This window comes from Limanda limanda, chromosome 22 (assembly GCF_963576545.1).
Source record: "Limanda limanda chromosome 22, fLimLim1.1, whole genome shotgun sequence".
NCBI lineage: Eukaryota > Metazoa > Chordata > Actinopteri > Pleuronectiformes > Pleuronectidae > Limanda > Limanda limanda.
This window is the reverse complement of record NC_083657.1, coordinates 8410274-8431505: the sequence shown is the minus strand read 5'-3', so window position 1 is coordinate 8431505 and position 21232 is coordinate 8410274. Positions and strand designations below refer to the sequence as shown.

The 21232-nt window shown below is 41.3% G+C and overlaps 1 protein-coding gene across 2 annotated transcripts in view; it reads right to left on the bottom strand.

Moving 5' to 3' along the window:
• Positions 1-21232, bottom strand: part of LOC132995801 (glucosidase 2 subunit beta-like) — a 110614-nt gene that overhangs the window by 58384 nt on the left and 30998 nt on the right. For both annotated transcript variants that reach the window (XM_061065999.1, XM_061066000.1), the window contains exons 9-10: positions 15178-15264; positions 4754-4823 (exon numbers count right to left, since the gene is read on the bottom strand). In XM_061065999.1, coding sequence (XP_060921982.1) covers positions 4754-4823; positions 15178-15264 — 157 coding nt within the window. The remainder of the gene's footprint in view (positions 1-4753; positions 4824-15177; positions 15265-21232) is intronic.

Genomic DNA, 21232 nt, shown 5'->3' with positions numbered 1-21232 from the left:
TTTGATGTGGTACAAAATAAGCCCCTTTAATGTGTTCTTCAGTTAAAATAACCTGAAAAACATTTTGCCGCTTTAGCTTTTGGTGTCTTGGCGTTCACTTTCCGACCAATTTTTCTGGGCTCCGAATAAAACCGGCACTGTTTGGAGAAAATCTGCAATGTGCAATAACATTGTTCCATATTGTAAAGACGTTATGAAATGCGATAAATAAAAAATAGAGCCTGCATAGTCGATTGTTCTCTTCCTCAGCCACAGAGTAGCTGACCTCAAAGTCACCTTCAAATAAAGACCACTTATCCAGAAGATAGCTGACAGCTTGCTGGCGCTTCTTCTGATTGGCCGAACGGTCTGAATGCACACAGACCATTCTGCCTCCACAACACACATAACACCTTTTGATTCTATTTTTTTTTTTTTTTTTTTTTTTTAAAGAATCCCATTTATAAGTGGATTCAAAAATAAAATGTTTACAGAGCATCAACAATAATCTTTACAGCTGCAAAGTCACAACAGTGTAAAAACTTGAAAATATCACAATGGAAGAAAACATATAAATAATATAAATAAACACATTTGAAGGTGAAGATCACCTCACCTCCTCTAACCTCTTCAGGTCTCCACTGTTTAAACTTTTAACTTCACGTTTATAAAAAACTACAAATTCAAAGATATAACATGATTTAAGACAAAAATTTTATTTCAGGCTGTCTTTTGCTCTGCGTTTACTGCACATGCTCATATCGCCGTGTCAACGATTTACAACAATATATCAGTCAGCACCACCTCTTTCGTGCTATTCACCGGGACTCACCTGGAAAAGCATAATCTATGCGGTACAGAGAAATCAACACTACAGGGCTAATGGGGCTCGCAACTCATACCAACGTCTACAACCCAAAGACAACAAGAAGCAAAAATTGAATGTGACATGCAAGAGTGTGCATCTTTTAGTAACCAGCAGAAGGAAAAGGGCAGCTCTACAGATACAACACAGCTTCTCATCTCAACTTCAGGCCTGAGCAAATAATTCACAACACTGGATGGTTGCATGAGGTGTAGTGAAGCACATTCACAGTTAATAACCATCCTTTTACATTTTTTAACCACCTAGGCGTCTTAGGATCTCAGGATCTCAGGCCTCGTGTTGTCACGGAAAGTATTTACTCTCTTTTCTTTTTCCGGAGATTATCTTCTGGAGCAGAAAACCACATCAAAACAACTGATTCATACATGTCAGTCACACAATCAGCATATATCCCTGCGTCCTGTATAATATAGTAAAAACTCTTATCAGCTTACAACACATTGGATTTACATTTCATGCCCTAGAGTGCTTTGTTATACAGGTATCCACAGGTTCAGGTAATTTTACTGCCTTGAAAAACAATGAAATCAAAGACATCAATCATATATAAAACTATCGGTAGAGACAATTAAGATTTATCAATATCATATTACAATACTAAGGTATTTGTGTCGTTTAAACCTTAGGGTGTCTTATATCCAGAAAATTGGGGACTGGATACACGTTTGACACAGATTTTTCATCACGTGATATTTGCATTGTTTTTTGTTTTGCTTCACGTGTTAGTAACGTCAACATCAATCCCCCCCAATCACTTCCTATGAATTTTCCAGACATCTGCCTCTGTATTCTCACATGACCTCAAGCTGACGCTTTCTGGATGTTTAATTTTCGCTAAATGTTCGGAGAAACTAACATTCTTACATTCTCTAATCTAAAACTGTTAGACGAGTAGAAGTACAACAGCTCTATGGATTTTATCCTAACACTCAATGTAATGATTTGTAGGTATTGTACAGTAAGTACATATATGGCATGTACTGCATAAGCGGTCCCACTTTGTGTAAACAATCTACCCTCACCAGAATAAATTTAACGGTATGTGAAGCTGTGAAACAACCAAGAAATTGCCCGACACCCTTCATTTCCTGATTTGGTTGCTGGTGCCTTTGTGCATACACTGTATGTTGGTGTCTATGGTTGGGGATGTCTCTCTCTCTCTCTCCCTCCCTCTCTCTTTCAGACTCTGAATCAGCAGGTCCCTTCGGTAAACAAGGCAGAGTGATTGTTGGATTTGCATATTCCTGAATAAATTATATTGCATTTCTGCGATAAGCAGTAGACTACTGTTTGGTAGCTTTTCCTCCATCCTTCTCTGCCTCCGCTCTTTCTTTTTCTACAACATTCACACACGCTGCCACGAATTAACCCTGATCATGAGGGACCACGGCGAGAGAGAAAGTGCTGCTCAAAATTCATATTTTCAGCGGTAGATAAAAAAAAAAAAACATGCCATTGGCCCCTGGTGGGGCCCGGACTGCCAACTACGTGGATGGTTAATCAGGCCTGATAATGATGCATGCGTATGTCCGCCACCAAGGACAAGGATGGCAGCCACGCTCAGCGAGAGAGGGGGGGTGGGGCAGAGAGCCTGGGAGGAGAGGAGGTGGAGATTAAAGAGACTGAAGCTACAGAGAATCAAGAAGATGGCTAAAGAGATGGAGGTGGAGAGGCGAAATGGGTAGATAAGTGGGGGAGGAGAGGAGAGGAAAGGAAAGGAGAGGAAAGGAAATGAGAAGAGAGTACCAACAAAATGAGTCCGTGTAGGAATGCAAACGCTGTTTGATCCCATGGATGAGGCTATTCAACGTGGGTGCAAATTACAATTTTGTGTATGTGTGTAGTGTGTACATGTGTGCAGCCAGGCAGGCATATGGACAAGTGTGCATATTCACATCAGTGTCTCTAATGGAGTTGGGGGATGTGGTTCTTAATATGAACACATCGACAGCTACAGACTTTAGCCCCCGTTTTAATTACAGCCCTGGCGTGCTAAAGAAGCCACCAGGAGAAGAAAAAACTCCTCCATTAAGGCCGCATGTAGGCCTCAGCCTTTTCCCCGTCAGATCAGCTGATGACTGCTTTTTTTCCCACTCCCCCCCCCCCTCTTATTCCCCTCACTTCCTTCGGAGAATTGGGCTGGTAATATTTTGGCTGTGAAAAGGAAACCATCGGACGGCAGGGGCATGAATATTCCAAATGACTAATGTTGCACATGCTTATTTTTGACATATCTGGCTTCCGCAGGGAAATAAAACACTTCTAATGCAGGGGGACCATCTGTTATCTGTTGCTGGTGTTTCAGAGCAGGCGGGCTCGGTGCGCACACACACACACACGCACGCTCGCTCGAACACTGCGAAAATACACACAGGCACAGAGAGACGCACACATGCACACAGGCGCAGGCAGACAGGTCGGCGCGTTCACGCACAGCGGGAGGCGAACGTACACAGCCAGACACATGCGCACACACATGTACCAACAGCAGAATCCGCTGGGAGCATGCACAACAGACAGGCTCTAAACTCCTATACAAATTGAACACTCCCTCTTTTTTTTCTTTTTTTTTTTATTATTTAGTGTGTTTGTCAAATGTGCTGTAAATCTCAAGCTGTAAGGTGACAGGGAATGCACACACTTTTTTTTATGCTAGCCATAAATACCTGGGCCTGTCTCTATGCAGCAGCTGGAGCACGATAATATGCTGGTGGTGTGAAAGGGGAATAAACTAGAAGCTTCACCTTGAAAAACCAAACGTGAGACAAACAAACAGCCTCCTGCATCAGCCACACATCTACACTTAAGTGCATTCTCACTTGTTTGTGTTTGTGCGGAGCTACGGCCAAAGGAAGAGGTGCAGTATGGTAAACAAAGCTCTCGCATTTGCCTGGATAATCTGTTTGTTATTTTCCTCACAACAGCCGAGCTTCTAGGTGCGCAGGGATACCTGGATTCAATAGAATGTTTTCGGAAGGCAAAATTTGCCGAAGAATTCCCTTTCAACTCCCGTAGATGAACATTTCCGAGGTACAAATTACATTTTAGAAAACAATCCCGGGTATATCAAATATCGCTGTAAGGTCCGGATTTCTCTATTTTACTTGTAAACAGAGCTATTTTTAGACCCGTGCTCCTGCAGCAAAACACAATGTGTGTGTCCTTGAGGTCTAATAAATGTGAGGAATGCGCTTCCTTCCTTAAAATCATTCCCAAAGCCAATTTTTGGAAGAATTTGAATTAATTTATTCTTACATTTTATTGTCCAGCGGTTTACACAGAGTCCAGACGTATTAATGAAGAAGTAATTTGATTTAATTAGTTATAATCCTACAATCATCCTTAGGTGAGATATTCTAAGCTCCTGTTTTCAGAGTAGGAATTATTACTGAGTATTAGGGCCACGTGAAAATCGGAGATTACGGGAATAAAGTCACACTATTGCAAAAATAAAGCCATAATTTTAGGCGAGGTGTCATTTCAGAAGATTAGCATGTTGTCTGTGTTAAAATAAGTTTTAATATAACTTGTTTCTCATTAGAGTATGACCGTATTCACGTATATTACAACTTTATTCTCGTAATAGTCCTTGTAATATTATTACAATTTCCCTTTATGGCTTTATTATCATGATATCAAGACATTATTTTTCTTATATTTCTCGTAATATAACTACTTTTTCCATTATAACGTCATATCTGGTAATAGTACTCCTTTATTCTGGCAATATTATGAAATTATTCTCAAAATCTCAGAGCAGTTTCACACATGCTTTACAAATAATGTAACTTGACTTTACATCCATAGTAGAAACAAGCAGAATAGAGGAGGGGGTTTAGGTAGACTCAGTGTAGGTAGAGATGACGGTTGCAGGGATTGATAACTTACCACTTTCAGCAGCCTTTACGTGAGGATCCTCACCCGCAATACTATCTGGTGCACTGTGTGTGTTTTTGATCTACAAGCACATAATGAAAGCAGAGAGGGAGAGAAAAACAAGGTCAAAGATCTATACACTCATAAGACCTTGGGTATCGCCTGCATTAATGTACACGGCGACAACAGAGGTGTGTGTGTGTGTGTGTGTGTGTATGTGTGTGTGTGTGAGACCAAGAAAGTGATTTTAAAAAGATCATTTCAGCTCAATCCATGACTCTAATATGCACCTCCCAGAAGACGCTGTGCGCTTGATGTTGCAAAATACAAGGCTCCTTTTTTCTGTGCTGGAGGAGGCTCCCAGGAGCCTTTGAAAGACAGTTTAATGATGAAAGACAACATGCCTGGATGCTAGTGTTCTGTTTTAGGTCGCAAGGGAAAAACCGGCAATTGCCAAAACAATTTTAGGTCTTTAATTTTTCTGTTTAAAAAATGTGCCACGTTCATTTAGAAAGCTCCAAATCACACCGTGGATCCTCACCTTGTGGAAGTAATAAAAAAATCACTAAATCCCTCCAAGAGTAAATATTGCTGATTGCTATGCTGCAGTGAAAAAATATTGATATATGAAATATCATAATATTGACATTTATCTGTAGCTGGGAATCTACCTGAGGTTAGACAAATGTGTGTTATTACACTTGTGCTATATCCTGTTGTTGATGCTTATAGGCTTTCTTCTTTTTTTTTATAGCGAACAGTGAAAACATTGCGCAGGAACATCCTTTCTTCCTGTGTCATTCATGACACTGAGGAGAAATAAATGTGACAAGATTGCCACATATGGGGCAGAGGAAATAAGGGTCTGATTTGATGACTTGTCACATGCTGTCCTTTTCTTCCAACAATGGAAACCAGACTGTAAACTCCACTGTGCAAGTAAGAGGTGTTGCCGAATGCGTTGTGACTCACCACCTCAGAGGAAAACAAAAAACGGCTTAAGATCAGTGTGACATCGCATGCAGTGTTCGCAACTCGGAGTATTTGGAGAGACTGGACTGAATACAACTGTGAAGAATGTCGTTTAGAAATGAAGAAAACCTTAAAGCTCTAGTGTGTAACTTTATTTTTTCCTTTTTCAAGATGAAATTAGCTCCAAATATGAAGAGATCTGGTCCTTCTAACCAATCAGAGAAGGTCAAAGTCTGGAGAGGGAGCTCACAGCTGTTTATCAATATATGAAAAACTCTTCTGGTCGACTACTCCTCTCAAACTAAATCTGGGACAGATGAGCAGGACGAGGATGAAGATAGATATACTGTTCTGTTAACTTTACCATGATATATCATTGCACGATCAAATAAAGTGGATGAATAAAGCTCACAAGCTGTCAACTGGTGGAAAGCTAACTTGTTTGGATGCTAATGCGACAGAGTTTATTCAAAAAGCATATTTGTACCATTGACTCCTGTCACATAATTGTCTGTAAAACATTGCTTCTACGGGAGAGGGTCGAAAACTCCGGCAGGCAAACGTTTATATGGATTATTTCACTGATCCTAGAAAAAGTACTCCTAACACCGTGACTAGTCTCACAGAATATGTGAAATATACAGTTGTTTTCTTGTTTAACTCTGGTCTTCGTGGCCCATACAAATTTAGGTAATACCGTAACAGCGGAGGTACAAATAACTGAAGTATCCTTGTGATAATAGTCGATGCTCACCCAGCCACATTAGCCTCAAGAAGATAAGTCTCCTGCATTGATGCACTGCGAGAGGGAGAAATAATGGAGGAATCACTTGAAGCTCAGTCCTCACAGTCTACCTATCCTCATCGTTCTCCAGTTCTTGTTTGTGTCGGAGAACGAGACACCGGCAGAGGAAAGCCTTCAAGCAGACTTGTACGCTGCTCCCAGGAATCAGCCGGCGCAAAAAAAAGAAACAGAGGCTCGCTCTTCAAAAAGTGTCTGCCTTTGAAGGATCTTTATTCTCCGTCCCCCAGCTGCCGAGGATGTGTGTAACTACTTAGGCATACAATGGGTGCATCAGGTATTTGTCCACCGAGAGCCGGAGCCTAGCAAATGAAAAGCGGGACACACCAGCCCAGGAAGCGCCTAATTAATTGACAAGCACATATTTCTGAATTTATAATCATCAAACAGACTTCATGTTGTTCCTCCAACACCATTCGCGCCAGCTCATCTTCCCAGGCGACTAACTTAAGAGACTTATCTTATAAATACAGCCCTAATCAAAATAAATGACTAAAAGCTCCAAGGGAGTTGAAGGCTATACACATTTACATCAGAGGAACTGATGCAATTTAAATAGCCGACTTCAGGTTCAAACCACAGAGAATCCTAACTTATGTAATACTTTCAGTGGTGGTGGGGGGGGGGGGTTTCGGCTGCTTTGGTTGGCAGACCTATATTCATGACAGCCAAGTAGGAGAGACACGGCCTCCTTCTATGTGTGCTATGTTGAATTCCCTCAGCTAAGTGCTCGGTTGGTGAGCGTGTCATATTTAACAGAATATTTTTTTAATATTTAATGTGTCACATGCTTTAAGTCTGTTTGAATGCATGTGTGTCCTCGGCATTTGTGCACATCATTCTACATATGTTAACTGCTCCATATTCTCCGCCTTATACTTTAGTCTCCCTGTGTGAAAGTGGGTTTTCTGTGTGCTTCTCTCTAACATAAAGTTGTTATAATTAATATCCTATATATTTCTATAGTGTTAAACAAAACTTCTGACTGCTGCCATACAATTATATTGGAATATAGTTTTTGCTTGATTTAATATGTACCAGTGCAGTGCGCATTCTAAACACGCCTGTTTGGAATGGGCTATTTACTTAAGGCTCTTATATACTACCACGTGTCCGTTTCTCGGAGGTCTCAGCGGGGGGCAAAGAGTCTTTTTGATTTTTACTTCTCCGACACAGTTCGTCGGAAAAAAATTCATCGCCAAACCCATAGGTGGCGCAACAGAAGACGAGCTCAGAGAAGCCTACCCCATTTGGGAAGAAGAAGTCCACGTGTCTCTGTTTACATGTTAGCTTGCGTCCCACACACTGAACCATGGCAACTAACAGAACTAAATAAAGTGACACCCAGCGTGTCAAGATGCTGATGTAATCGTTTCTTAGCGCAGCGGTTCCCCGGTCTTGTTTCCGAACTGTGTTGCTGATTCCACAGCTTGAATCTGCTTGAGGCTACATGTAGCTAGAAGCTACACGGACCTAGCTCCCCCCCAGCTTCCACACACAGTCAGCAGGGACTCCCGACACTAACTACTACTATCCAGTGTTTGCTTCTAACCTGACGGTATTATAGGTACAACGGTAAAGTCGTGACGGCGGGTTCTTGCACTGTTACCACCGCAGTTAGCATGGTGGCTAGCCTAGCCTGCTAGCGCCGTTTTGAAAGCTCGTTATAACCGTCTGTGACCGTGCACACATGCCGTCAGTGCTCGAACGAGCCACCGTCAGCCGGACAACTCCGCTGGATTAACACACACGTCACATTAATCATAGAATCATAGTTGTGTTTGGGTTAGCTGTCAAGCAGGACGTTTGAGGCCGGAAATGACGTCGAACAGAAATGACGTCGTACGGAAATGACGTCATACGGAAATTATGTCGTTCGCGGACCAATCACAGCCAAGAGCGGTCCGTCGGGTCTCCAACATGAAGACGGATAGTTAGAAAAATCAGACATGTACGAAAAGCTGTCCGAAGCATTCGGAGAGGGCGTTTCAGGACGGATAGGGCGGTCTTATCTGTCCGTAAAAGAAAAAACGGAGAGGCATAAATTGGCCTTTAGCCTCAATCAATCAATCAAATTGTATTTCTATAGCCCATATTCACACATTTAACTTAACAATACACATTTCAAGTGTGAAACCGAAAAAGATAAACAGTTCTCAAGATATGTGAGCCCAATATAAACAGACGGATCAATAACAAATAAATAGATGTGAAAATGTCAGCCAGCGGCTAACAGGTGCTGTTGTAGATTGATTGGTGATTGTCAGACGTTTCAATTTATTCCACGTTTTGATGAGAGCCACAAAGCTCTATACAACAGATGGCTCAGGCTGTGGAGCCCCACATCTCCTTGTATATTGAAGTCTAACAGGTCTCCGTCAATTCAGAGAGGCTTGTTCAGCAACTGAACCCACAGCTGCACTCAAGACACATTTAGGGTTCACGTGGAGACTTCAGTGTTCACGGCAGGACCGCTGCCTCTGCACAGGCTCAGGAGTTTAATGGTAGAGGTGGCAGGAGCACACTGTTTGCCGAGACTCCAGAATCTCGTCTGCCTCGTGACACTGCTGCTAATACGAACTGAACTTGACTGTGACATTTGTGGGAACCTTTGCAGAGTTTAAAACTTTGGGACGAGAGTGGAGGGTCGATGCGATCCCTGAGTAGACTTTAAGAAGAGCTCAGCATTCAGCACACGGAGACCTCATAGAAAAATGGTAAAACAGGTTGTTCTAAAAGCAACGACTTGTGACTATTCCAAGGACTCACAAGCATTTTTGAATTTGCCAACTCAACCAAGGTTATCAGGTAAATTCTTAAAGATGAAAAAAAACACCAATTATCGAAATGAACTGATTTTTGGATTTCTAGAACTAGAACACTTCCATAATGAACTAATCATATGCAGTAGGTTCATTACAGGTGTATTCCTTTACAAAAAACAAACTGTAGTAGTAACAGTCTGCATTTTCCCCTATTTAAATATAGCCGTATTTGAGAAGGTGATGCTGGAAGCGTTCGGATGAAGGCAGCACAAGGACGGTGTGCGGGGGTGCAGGTGTGCACACGAGCTACGGCGCGTGTGTGTGATCTGCGAGAGGTAAAATAATGACAGACAAGAACGGATGGCTGGTGACGCGGGGACGAGGAAAGGCGCCACATATTTTCGGGGCCTCAGGCTGGGCAGCTGTGAGAAACTTCTTCTCTCATCCCGCCACCCCTCTCCACACATCCCCCCACCCCCACCCCGCTCTGCGGCACTGTTCAAACAGAGGACAGAAACGCCCTGAGTGATTTTCCTCTTTCCGATCTCGTACATGGCTGCCGGCGCTTTCCTCTTCTGTATCTCCAGCTCGCAGCGAGAAGAAGAGTGACGGCGTGAGTCATGGCGTTTTTTTTAACGAGCGAATCTTTTGATTAATTTTAATGGCACTTCCTTCCAAAAGCTTCCACTCTCTGAGATGCTCATGTCTATTATTATATGTTATGACGGTTAACTTTCATGCAAGAGCTGAGATTATGATTGATGGTGTAACAAATTTAATGCAGCTGCCCATATGGCACCTTTGACTGTACGAGAAAACCATGTTAAGACAACATATATGCAGATGAATGCTGTGTATCTTCAATTAGGTGTTTGTCAGGCATCACTTAAAACCTACAGTCAGTAAAGCCATGAACATATGGCATATTTATATGTGACTTAGCTTGATGAAAACCCACAGCTTTATGGAAATGAAGGAAACACATGCACAAACACAAAGCATCCTTCACTCATCACTGGCACCCCCTACTGCAACCTGGGACGCCGGTTCAGACAAGAGTGAGAGCCAATTAAAGTTGTTTAATCTTGCAACTCTCCGTATTGGATGGAGGGGGGGGAAAAATGGCAGCTTGCGTGTTGCCGTCACACTTTCAGGTCGTGCCAGTTGGCTCCCCCAACGTGTGACAGCCGAGCGATCCAGACAGAGCAGGAACAAGAAAGTGAAAGAGCAGAAGGGGAGAACATGGCAGCCGAGGACTACCACTTCCACATCAAACGAATGTTGTCACAACAGAGCAACAGAGCCGCCCCTGTTAACTGTGACATCATGCAGCTGCTCGTCACACTGAGCAAAGCAAGGCGGAAACCTACTGTAAGTCAAGCAAGCACGTTTGTTTATTGAATAAGGGAGCAGAGAGAAGGGAGGGAGCGGCGGCGGCGGCAAAGCGAGCATCCAGTAGTGGTGTCAAATCTTTGTAAGTAGCACGGGAATGCAGCTTTTTTCTCATCGCTCCATGAAATTGAATGTTGGGGAAGGAAATGAAGTGTGCCCTTCAATAACAGCAAAGGCAATCATTGGGGCTTGCATTTGAGAAATATGATAGTGAAAGGTTGGCGCTGGCGTTTGGGTAGCGCTAAAAGAAACAACAAAAGTGATTACGTGGTGTTTCTATTTAATGGTTGATGCAGCACATTTCTGTAAATGTGCAGCTAAATGAAAGGGAAGGCTGAGGTAGGCTTAAAAAGGTAAAATCACTCTAATGAAAATTAATGGAATGAAAAAACACAGAGAACACTTCCCTTTTGGGAATTAAATCATTTTTTATCTCATTTATGTAAATATCAAAGTTGGCAACAGAAGCTGCGGTTAAAGTTTTCTGTATGATCTTAAAAGCTTGTAATCGTTTCACTAAGTGCTGTAAATGTTGCAGTCTGTGCTGAAGCACATTTGTATCCATATGTTGGCGTTTTAACTAAGAGGATCAGATGGATAGGCAGAAGTTCTGTAGTTATGCTCAAATTTAAAAAGAAGCAGCTAAATCGGCGGTGGCCAGACACTCGGCTGAAAGGGACTGTTGTCTGTGACAGAAGGAAAACAGGAGGGAAAAAGGAGTGGGAGCGTCAGGACAACAGAGCCACAAAAAAAAAAAAAAAAGTCTGTCTCCTAGCGGCCGATGGCGTATAGTCCTGTCAGTTGTCGTCCGGTACCACTCTCATTGCTTGATACAGTGAAACTTAGGTAATGTACCCCATGAAATATTCACCAAAGTTGTCTTTGCTTAAGACGGATTGTAGAGAGGTGGGAGGGGGAAAGTGCTGAGATGGACAGACGGTGAGCCCCCCCAAATGCTCCTCATGTCTGGTTTGCTTAGGCCTCTGCACCTGCTGTGGGGTAGGAACAAGGACGAGTGGGGGGGTTGGGCCACACATCGAAACAGAGGCAATGTAGCTCAATGAAATATTCACCAAAGTTGTCTTTGCTTAAAAAAAGGATTGGACAGAGGTGGGAGAGAAGAAACGCTGCGATGGAGGGAGGGCGGGAGAGTCCCCCAAATGCTCTTGATGTCAGGTTTGCTTAGGCTTCTGTACATGACAGGGGGACCAGCAGGGGGTCCATTAAATGTTCCCAGAACAGTGCGTCAGTCTCCACAGCAAAAGCCCCAGACCCCAAAAACCCTCCACTAATTCTGCTGTACTCTCTAAAATACCTAAGGCTTGATTAGGGTCCTGTTGACAAGTTGAGTAATTCTATCTCCAAGCAATTTGAAAATAAAAAGATTCATTTTACAAAGGGAGAAGATGGAGATGGATGTATCATCCATCTTTATCTACGGTCTCTACACCAATTTTGAACACTGAGACCATGTTTTCTATCTTAGGTGTTGATGCAGAATATTTTTAAGTGCAGCTGAGGTGGACAACGCAAATTCCCATCTCTCCAAACACTATTCACTTAAACCAAGGCCAGCATTGATCGGTAAACCCTCTGACAAGGCGAGGGAGGACAGGTTAAAGTCATATTAAAAGGAGAGAAAAGACGGAATAATTTGCTCCTAATTAGGCTAATGAGAGATGTGGTGATTCATTAGCAGTCATTGTATTTGTGATGGCCTGTGTTGCCAGGATGCGTGACATGTAAGGGATGCAACCATGGTGCAGAGTGGGGAATGCAAAAGCTGCCATTAGCCGCCGTAGCTACCGTGCGAGGCCTTGACACGACAAAATTAGATGGAGAGCTTTTGCATCTGTGAGTCTTAATGTGATACATCATAAAATACACTGCTTTCCCTGATCAGCTTTGAAGAAAAACATATTAAAGAAGGGCGTCACGCTGAATGAAGTGCACATTCGGCCGGAGCGTAACAGATTTAAAAGAGATGCTTGATCACGCCGTGAAGAGCAAGACACCAAGAGGTGTGGAAACTCAAAAGCTTACATGAGTGGCTATTGACTCCTTGTGACTGAGTGTCATTCTGATGTTTAGGTTTCATACAGGCACTCACGGCTCCCTGAACACGTTTCACAGTCTGGTTCGTACTAATGCATATAATGATGAATACATTGACAAACTATTCAAAACGGGAACAAAAAGGCATCAAATCCAGTCGAACTAAGCTTTTCAGATGGAAATAATTAAATGTCAACTCAGCCGTATTAAAGCAAAGTGTTATTTAACGACATGCTGCGTTCAGACCTTTACATTCTATAACAACTTTGAGTGCACTCAACAACAACAAGCCTGTGGTCACACATAAGACAGGTTTTGTGTGTTACAGATGGTCAAACAAGCATTTCAGCTCCATAGCGAACGCCATGAATAAACAACATGATTCCCTGTATAGGGCTAAAGCTCTGTGTCTTTACAGCCCTTTGAGTTCAGTCACACAGATCAAATACTTGTCATCTAAAAAGAGATAGAAGGTTCTCAGAAAATCTGTGTACTCTCAAGGGTTATTTTGGAAACTTCAAAAAGGGGCAAGACAATCTTTCATATGTTATTTCACTTATTTTCCTATCTTTGTTAAGTTGGTTTGCTTTTAGTTGTGTTTTTGAAACAGTGTGGTTTTGAATTCGTATATTGTGCGTGCCTCAGGAATACTAGCCACTTCTTTGTAGATACTAATTGGGATCTAAATCATGAAGAAATATTCCTACTGTATACATTAAACCCTGCTCTACCATAATCCACATTGCAGGCATTGACCTGGAGAACGAGGAGTCTATGGCTGAGTATTAAATCAGATTGTAGCACGTCATTAGCATAGTGTCAAAAAGCATTATATTCAAATGTTCACTGAATAATGACTGATACACTGAAGGATTATTGGCCTAATTTCAGGTCCAATACGGCTCTCCCGATGATTGCAGGGGGGCTACAAATCTGAGGCATATCTGATCAGATTATTTGATCGAAGATCCAGTAGTATGAGGGGTTATACATAATCTTTCGGAGCCTCCACCTATTCAGTCCCAAAATCTTTAAAACAAGCGCAACGTGCGACACTTATGTATTGAAACGGGGGAAAAAAGGTTCAAATATGTTAGGAGTTACAAAATAATGTGTAAAAACAGTATTGTTTGAGGTTCTTCCAATGTTATTACCCAGGTAGCTTTGTTGAAACAGGTCTGGTGATTAACTCTGGTGCAATAATGGTACAAATAAAATGAGTCCATTTCAAATCCATGTGAATTTCAATGGTGTTTTCATAAAAAGACGAGGGGACACAAGTTTTCCTTATAATTCACATTCTATGATGGAGCAACACCGAGATAAGCCAGGCGAACGGTGAAATCTAATCTGAACCCCAATGTTTTTTGTCTATGGAAATGGCTGGCGTCTTATCGGCAGAGTGGGTTATTTGAGCAGATTCTTGCTGTGGCTTAGCGAAGGGACTCAATCACTGCTGCCTGCCGATAGGCCTCACTTTCGTCCTTCTCCCTCTCTCATCTTTTTATCTGGAGGAGCGGAAATGAAAGGATGCTATCTCGCGCTCTCTACGTCCCCGGTTCAGGAGATGGAGAGAGACGTGGACATTTTCTTTTAGGCCTTAGCCGTCTGATGAAAAACATTGGGTTTGTAAATCTGTTCTCCGAATGAAATACGCCGACACTGTAGGGACTCTAAATTAACTCGGGCTCAAGAAAGGTATTATGCTGTAATTTGTGGTGAGGCTGTCATGCTGAGATGCAACTATGAGATAAATCTAACCACATTCTGATGACTAGAGGAACATCAGTGTATAAAATCAACTGCAGCTGCATTTACAACGTCAGAGTAAACAAACTTTGCACATTTCAGTTAAAGAAAAACTAATGTTCCGCATTTTGCTCTTATCTCCGTTGTTTGTTGTCCCTACATTGTTCCTGCAGGATATTACACACAGGAGAATACAGCATTGGTTAAGTCTGTCCCAGCATCTGAAAAGGGGGCAAATGGTGCAAAGAGCCTACAGCCATGCTAACCACTCTCTAAGTCATAGTTACATTGGGACTGAATGGCCCAATAGAAAGTAAAGCTGAAGTTAGTAGATTTATGGTCATAAACCAAAGTATAAGTAAGGACTAGAATTGTGTAGCGACGAATATGTTCGCATCAGTACAAGTATAAAAGAATCTGTGAGAAATGACACCTGAGCTCATTGCTGGAGAAGCAAGTTCCAACATGCGTAAGATCCACAAATAGTCACTTCTCTGTGTCACCAAGGTTCCAGCACCGAGTGAATATTTAACGTGGAGGCAATGAATTTTACTTTGCCAGTTTCTGGGGTAACTGGGACAAACTCCGGGAGATATAAAGGGAATGAAGTATGTGAATGAAGAATACAGCTGGCTAGAAAAATGGGGGGAAGGCAGAGAAAGAAGAAGCAGGTGGTGGAAATGAAGAATAATGTATCTCACCTTGACACTGTCGCCTTTTGTCAGGATGTCCCAGAGTGTGTGTTGAAACTCAGCGAGATCCATGTGAAAGTCTCCTCCCAACAAACCCTGAGGAAATAAAGTAAAATACTTTTTCAAATCACAGTAAAATTAACATTGTTAATGAGCAGCAGAAAACTAATTAATCGCTTTTTCAAATAGCATATGTAGTAGAGTATCAGGGGCCATATTGCAGGGAAAAAAATCTGGGTTTATGAGAAGAAAGATGTCATTTAATGTGAAATAATGTCATATTTTGAGAAAATTTACACATAATGAGCAAGGAGAACGTTGTGCAACAGACTCCCAGTCCTTATGGATCCTAAATCTTAATTACCAGTCCCATTGACTCTTGAGAGTCAGCATAAGGCTGATCTTCTGATATTTCCCTTCTATAATGATGCGTAGCCTAATATTAGAACTATATTTTTGCAATATTATAACTTATGTAAAAAATAAAGATATGTAAAAAAAAAGGTCTAAAAACTATATTTCTTTATTCTCAAAATATTATAATGTTCATAACTAAACATAAGTATTATAAATATGAATTCACACAATATTAGGGTCTTTACTCTCGCCATACTACGCCTTTACTTTCTTATCCCTTAACTTTTTACAATATTAGCCCTGTGATATAATGACTTTATTCTTGTAATATTACAAAGAAGAGGAGGAAGACGCATTAGGTGGCCATAATGCACCTTGATGCTGCTTGCCACCCCCCAATAAACTGCACAAAGAAGAAGAAGAAAAGCTTGTGGGTTTTCTTCTACATTTAAGTGGCTTTAATGCTCCATTATGAGCAATGTGCAAATGGAGAATAAATTAAACGTGAGCCCAATTACCGCCCAGAGGCTTTGTATCTTCACAGGCATTCAACATACTTCCTACAGCCTTATACATGACCCGCACCACAAATGTGCAAGTCTGGTCAGAAGCACATGATATCACAGGATGCACACAGGCTCACAATCTCACATCTATTGCTGAGTGCCTGCTGGCCCCACAGGTATGGACTTAGAAAAAGTGCATTACATAACTGATAATGAACATCCATCTCCCATTCAGCTCACCTCGCAATAATCCTCGCCGCCATATCTCCTTATCTATTCCAGTCACTCGCTCATTAAATCAGCTTTTACAGCCAAAGCGAAGAAGTTTACTGCTTATAGAAGTCAAATGCCATTCATCACGGAGAAGGCTGTACTTATACAGATATACTGCATGTTTTAATTCACTGAGGGACAAACACATCATTCCTACTATCTGAATAAACATAGACCCCTGCTTGGAGGAAAAAGGAAGGGAGGGACGGACGGCCAAATTAATCTGCAGCCCTTTGCCAGCTGAAATTGAAGTCAGTGAGGCGGTGTGCACCAGTGGATGCCCATCAGTCACAGGACCTTGTGCAAGGCCTGAAAAAGCCGAATGTGATGCCGCTGCACATTGGGAGGTACAGAATGAGGACAGAGGGGTGGAAGATGGTGCAGCTTTCAGTGTTTATTCATCTGAAACAGTGTCCCCTGGAAGCCATTTTGGCAGCAATGTATCGCAGCAGGCGATGACCTTTAGATACCATGCACAATTAAACTAAGCTAATAAACACGACTGCGGACCTGGACACTTGGACTGGAAGGCAGGTGCCGTGAATCACCTTGGATGTGAGCGAGCTCTTTTGTGCTTAGTTGGTCTTTTCAAACTGAAATGTGTTTGTTTGAAACATCTTTCAGAAAGATGCCAAGAGCACCGGGGGGAAATGAGCTGAATGGGAGTTTTGTTTGAGGACGAAGTTGCTTTGACCTTTGTTGGAGAAGTTTGGTCAGACAGATACTGTGGTAGAGCTGAAACAATTATTACCATTATTTAGTTGGTTCATCTGCACAATTTGTATCATCACTCAATTATCAATTGATTGAAGTTATTTAACGAGCAAATATATAATTTACTGGATCAATCTTCTCATATGGGTTTGCTGTATTTATCCGATATAGATCACAAAGAAAAAATAAATGCAACTTTAAGAGGAGACCAGTGATTACATTGGCCATTTATATATTCATGTTTTAAGATTCAAACCCTAAACCCCAAAGAATAATGTCACAGAAGTATAAGCATTTCTATACACTCCGCTGTGGAAGAACTCTAAGTCTGTACACTGTGCCTGAACTGCAATTTATGAGATCCGACTCCTGCCATGTAAAAAAATCCACCAGCGGTTCTGACAAATAAGCTCTACATTTGATTTAGTCGAACTTACGCGAGGGGCTGATGGAACAGTATGCAAAGATATTGCCTTACAGAGGGAGAGCGGGAGCGATCAAATAACATGGTTACATACTGTGCTATGTTATTTGATAGATCCGGCTTGTTCCAGAAGCACAGTTCTACAAATACCACTTATATGCACCTGGCAAGAGAATATTAGGTTTCTAGTCACAGTTATGAAATGTATCACCTTGCAAATATATGGAAACAGCACAAACAAAAAGATGAGACAGCTATTACCACGAACCCACACAAATGAAAATATTACAACTCCCACGCAGTATTTAAGCACACAGAGCATGTGTGCTCATACTGAATGCACATATACATAAGCAGAGAGTCACATATGTAATAAAGCGTTCAGCCGTTTATGTCGGTTTGCCTCATCTAAGCATCTATGGCATTCAGTTTTTCCTTTATCCTTTGCTCAGTCAAGTACCCAGAGACAAACACAGCAGCACAGCGTGTTGTACAGAGAGGAAAGTGCTCGCGAGTGATCCTCCTCTTTCAGGCCCTTTGAAAGACAAGGACGGGAACATCGACCAAAATAATAGAAGTCAGGGGGAGATTTCCCATGATGGCAAGAACACTGGTCATCTAAGCCGCTACTGAATGGTACACACTGTACGATACACCCTCGGGTCCAAAGGTCCGATCCGAGGCACAGATGGCTTTCACTGAAACCTTCGCCGGGTAATTTCATCTGAGAACAAGTTTAATTTGGTGATGAGAGATTATTCATGCAAATTTAAAACGATTGCCTCACACAGCTCTGTGAAATTACTGTATTCTTCTGCCAGGACAGGGATTGAACCGTCTTTTACGAGTAGTAGTCAAGTGAAAGACAAAAGAAAAATGTGCAGCAGGTATATTTCTGTCATTAAAAGAAGAAAATAGAGACACTTCTTTGTGTTCCCTGAATGTCCGTGAATGTAGAAGTGGAACCAAGGGAGAATGATACCAGATAACTGAGGGAGGAGATGACAGGCTTTTTGTACAACAACTTATTATTAAACTGTAACTGGCACGAGGGAGCGTTTCACAAACTAAATGTATGTTTAGAGTAATTGTGACTTAAGCATCAACTGATGCATCCCTGAAGCTGATAAGCCACAAAATAATCTTGTAATGTCCTGAGCTGATTAGACCACCTGAAGCAAAGTAATTAAGTAAAGCAAACTCAAACGTAATACCAAGTTAAACTGCTGCTTGTGTCTTAATGTTATGAACACTGTGAACTCAGTGGAAGTCACACTGTGATTCACTGAAATTAGACTTGTGCAATTCCTGTGAATGTCCCCTGAACCAAACTAATAAGGATTTAATCGATTCAAAGTAAATTGCTGTCATTTTTGGAAATATTTCAAAACATCTTTATGTTTCTTTTGGGTACAAGTGTTTATGCTTCCAACAAACAGTACTAAAACAATTAGTTACTTAATGTAACTGTCAAGCTAAAATTCATATATTCCCTGGTAGATTCAGAGATTTTAGGTTTCCCTTTGGGCCGGGAAACAAATCAATATTTCAATAATTAATCATTATCAATAGCAATATAACAAAAGACCAATATATATCAATATAATGTGGACGTATACACATAGTTGATTTACATAAATATTGTTTGGTTTTATCCTTCTGTAATAGTAAAATCCATGAGATGCATTGGAGGAGCAACACATACCCTGCACCAACATTAGGACAATATATATATATATACTATCTTTGTCTCACAACAGTTTTATAATACAACTTTTTGACTCTGAACTTATGTTGTTAGGTTCTAATAAAAAATAACCTTCCAAAAAGTCTATCATAAAATGAATCATCACAATTATGTGGTGAAAAGTAGAATGTTTCATAACTCAAAATTTTCCCAGTGGGTTATGATATTCATTTAACTGAAATAGCTTCATCATCACCTGAACGTTCAGTTGTACAATCCACCTATGAGCAGAAATACAGCAGGCAAGTTTAAAGCAAAGCTCAGTGTCAGCCTTCAATGATGTAAACATCAGGTGTCATTGTGAGATTTCTTAACCGAGTTAATGAACAGTGGCTCTTAAGATAAAAGAAAGAGAAAACAGGCACATGGATCGATATATAGCATCGCATCAGTCTATATTTTGCTCAGTATCCGGGCCCAGGGAACATTTCATAAAGGCCATAGGGTCGGCTTATCACGGAGCTAAATGCCAATGTAATTATTAGTGTCTGAAGATAGTGGAAAGGGAAGCACATCCTGCGGCAGTACACCATATTTAATTAATAAATGTCACTCTGTAGAGGGAGTGAGGGAGAGTGCGTGAGAAAAGAGAAAGAAGCAGGGAGGGAAGGAGGGAGAGTCAGAGTGACAACAATACTGATCCTGACTTAAGTACACATAGCACACAACCACATCCGGAACAAGCAGAAATACACACAAGCACATGAGGTCGACCTTGCACAAGTAGCTGAAGACGAGTACAATCAGGTTCTTGGTTTAACTGCTTCTTTCCATAAAACATTCAACATTAGGGATACAGGGATGACAGCAATTACATGATCCTGTCTCAAATTACAATACAACAATTTAGCTCCAAGCAAACGGTGTCTGATGCTCTTATAACACAGAGTAAATGAAGGGTGAGGACGCTGTGTCATTGGGCTGGAAATGTTGTGTTAGACTTAGGGCTGGGCAAGTTAAGTCGTTTCAATCGAGTTAACTCAAGTGATGCGTTAACTCGATTAATTATTTTATCTCGCATTAACTCAGGTTTGATTATTTATTGTTTTATTGTGAAAGTCAGGCTTTTATTTTGTGAAAGTCTGTTGCTGACTGCTGCAGAACAGGAAAAAAGAAAATAATTGGCGGATAAACAATCGAGTTAACTCATCACTTGAGTTAACTCGATTAAAACGAGTTAACTTGCCCAGCCCTAGTTAGACTTTAACGAAATAGTGGCTTCTAATATGTATTGATGACCACAATCATAACCCGAAATAAGTCCTTTCACTTCCTTGAAAGCTTTACCTCAATGATGGAAGTTGCAAGGATAGAAACTGAAAACTGTTAACAGGGAATATTTGGTTGAATTGTTTTTGTGTTTTTAAATAAATTTACTGGATTTATACAGTGCTTCATGAGTTCTAGATTTCATCACAGTCACCCATTCACTACCTTTACCAAGGAGACTTTGGAATGCAGATTGAGGAGCTGGGGATCGAACCAACAACCTCCTGGTTAGTGGACTACCCTCTTGGCTTGTACATTTGTTTGACTACAGACATATTGACAGGGCAATATGTAGCTAAATTGGAATATATGTGTGAAACGTAACGCTGCATGCATCAAATTTTTAAATCAACATAATGAGGAGATGTTAACATCTGGAAAGTCACAAAGTAATACTGGCTGACATTAAGGCAACTCACCGCCCTTGTTCTGTTAAGGAAAAGGTTGTGGTGAACGTGTAATGTCTAAAAAGGCCACAGTGTCGAGAACAGAGACACACGACGGGTTTACGGGTTTAATCTATTAATAAATATCACTGACTGTAACCTTTTCCTGTGCTTTTGTTGGCGAAACCTAACCGCAGTGAAAGTCAGGATTCGTATCCTGGTGTTCACGATGCTCAGTTCTCCCTGTCCACCTCTTAACAGTTAGCGTGTGGTGAATGTAGTTCCGACTGTGGAAGAAAACATCCCCAGCCGGGATAATTCAGGCGACAGTTTCTCATCGGAGCATAATTGGGAAAACAAATTAGTCTTGTATAAATGTAATTTCAGG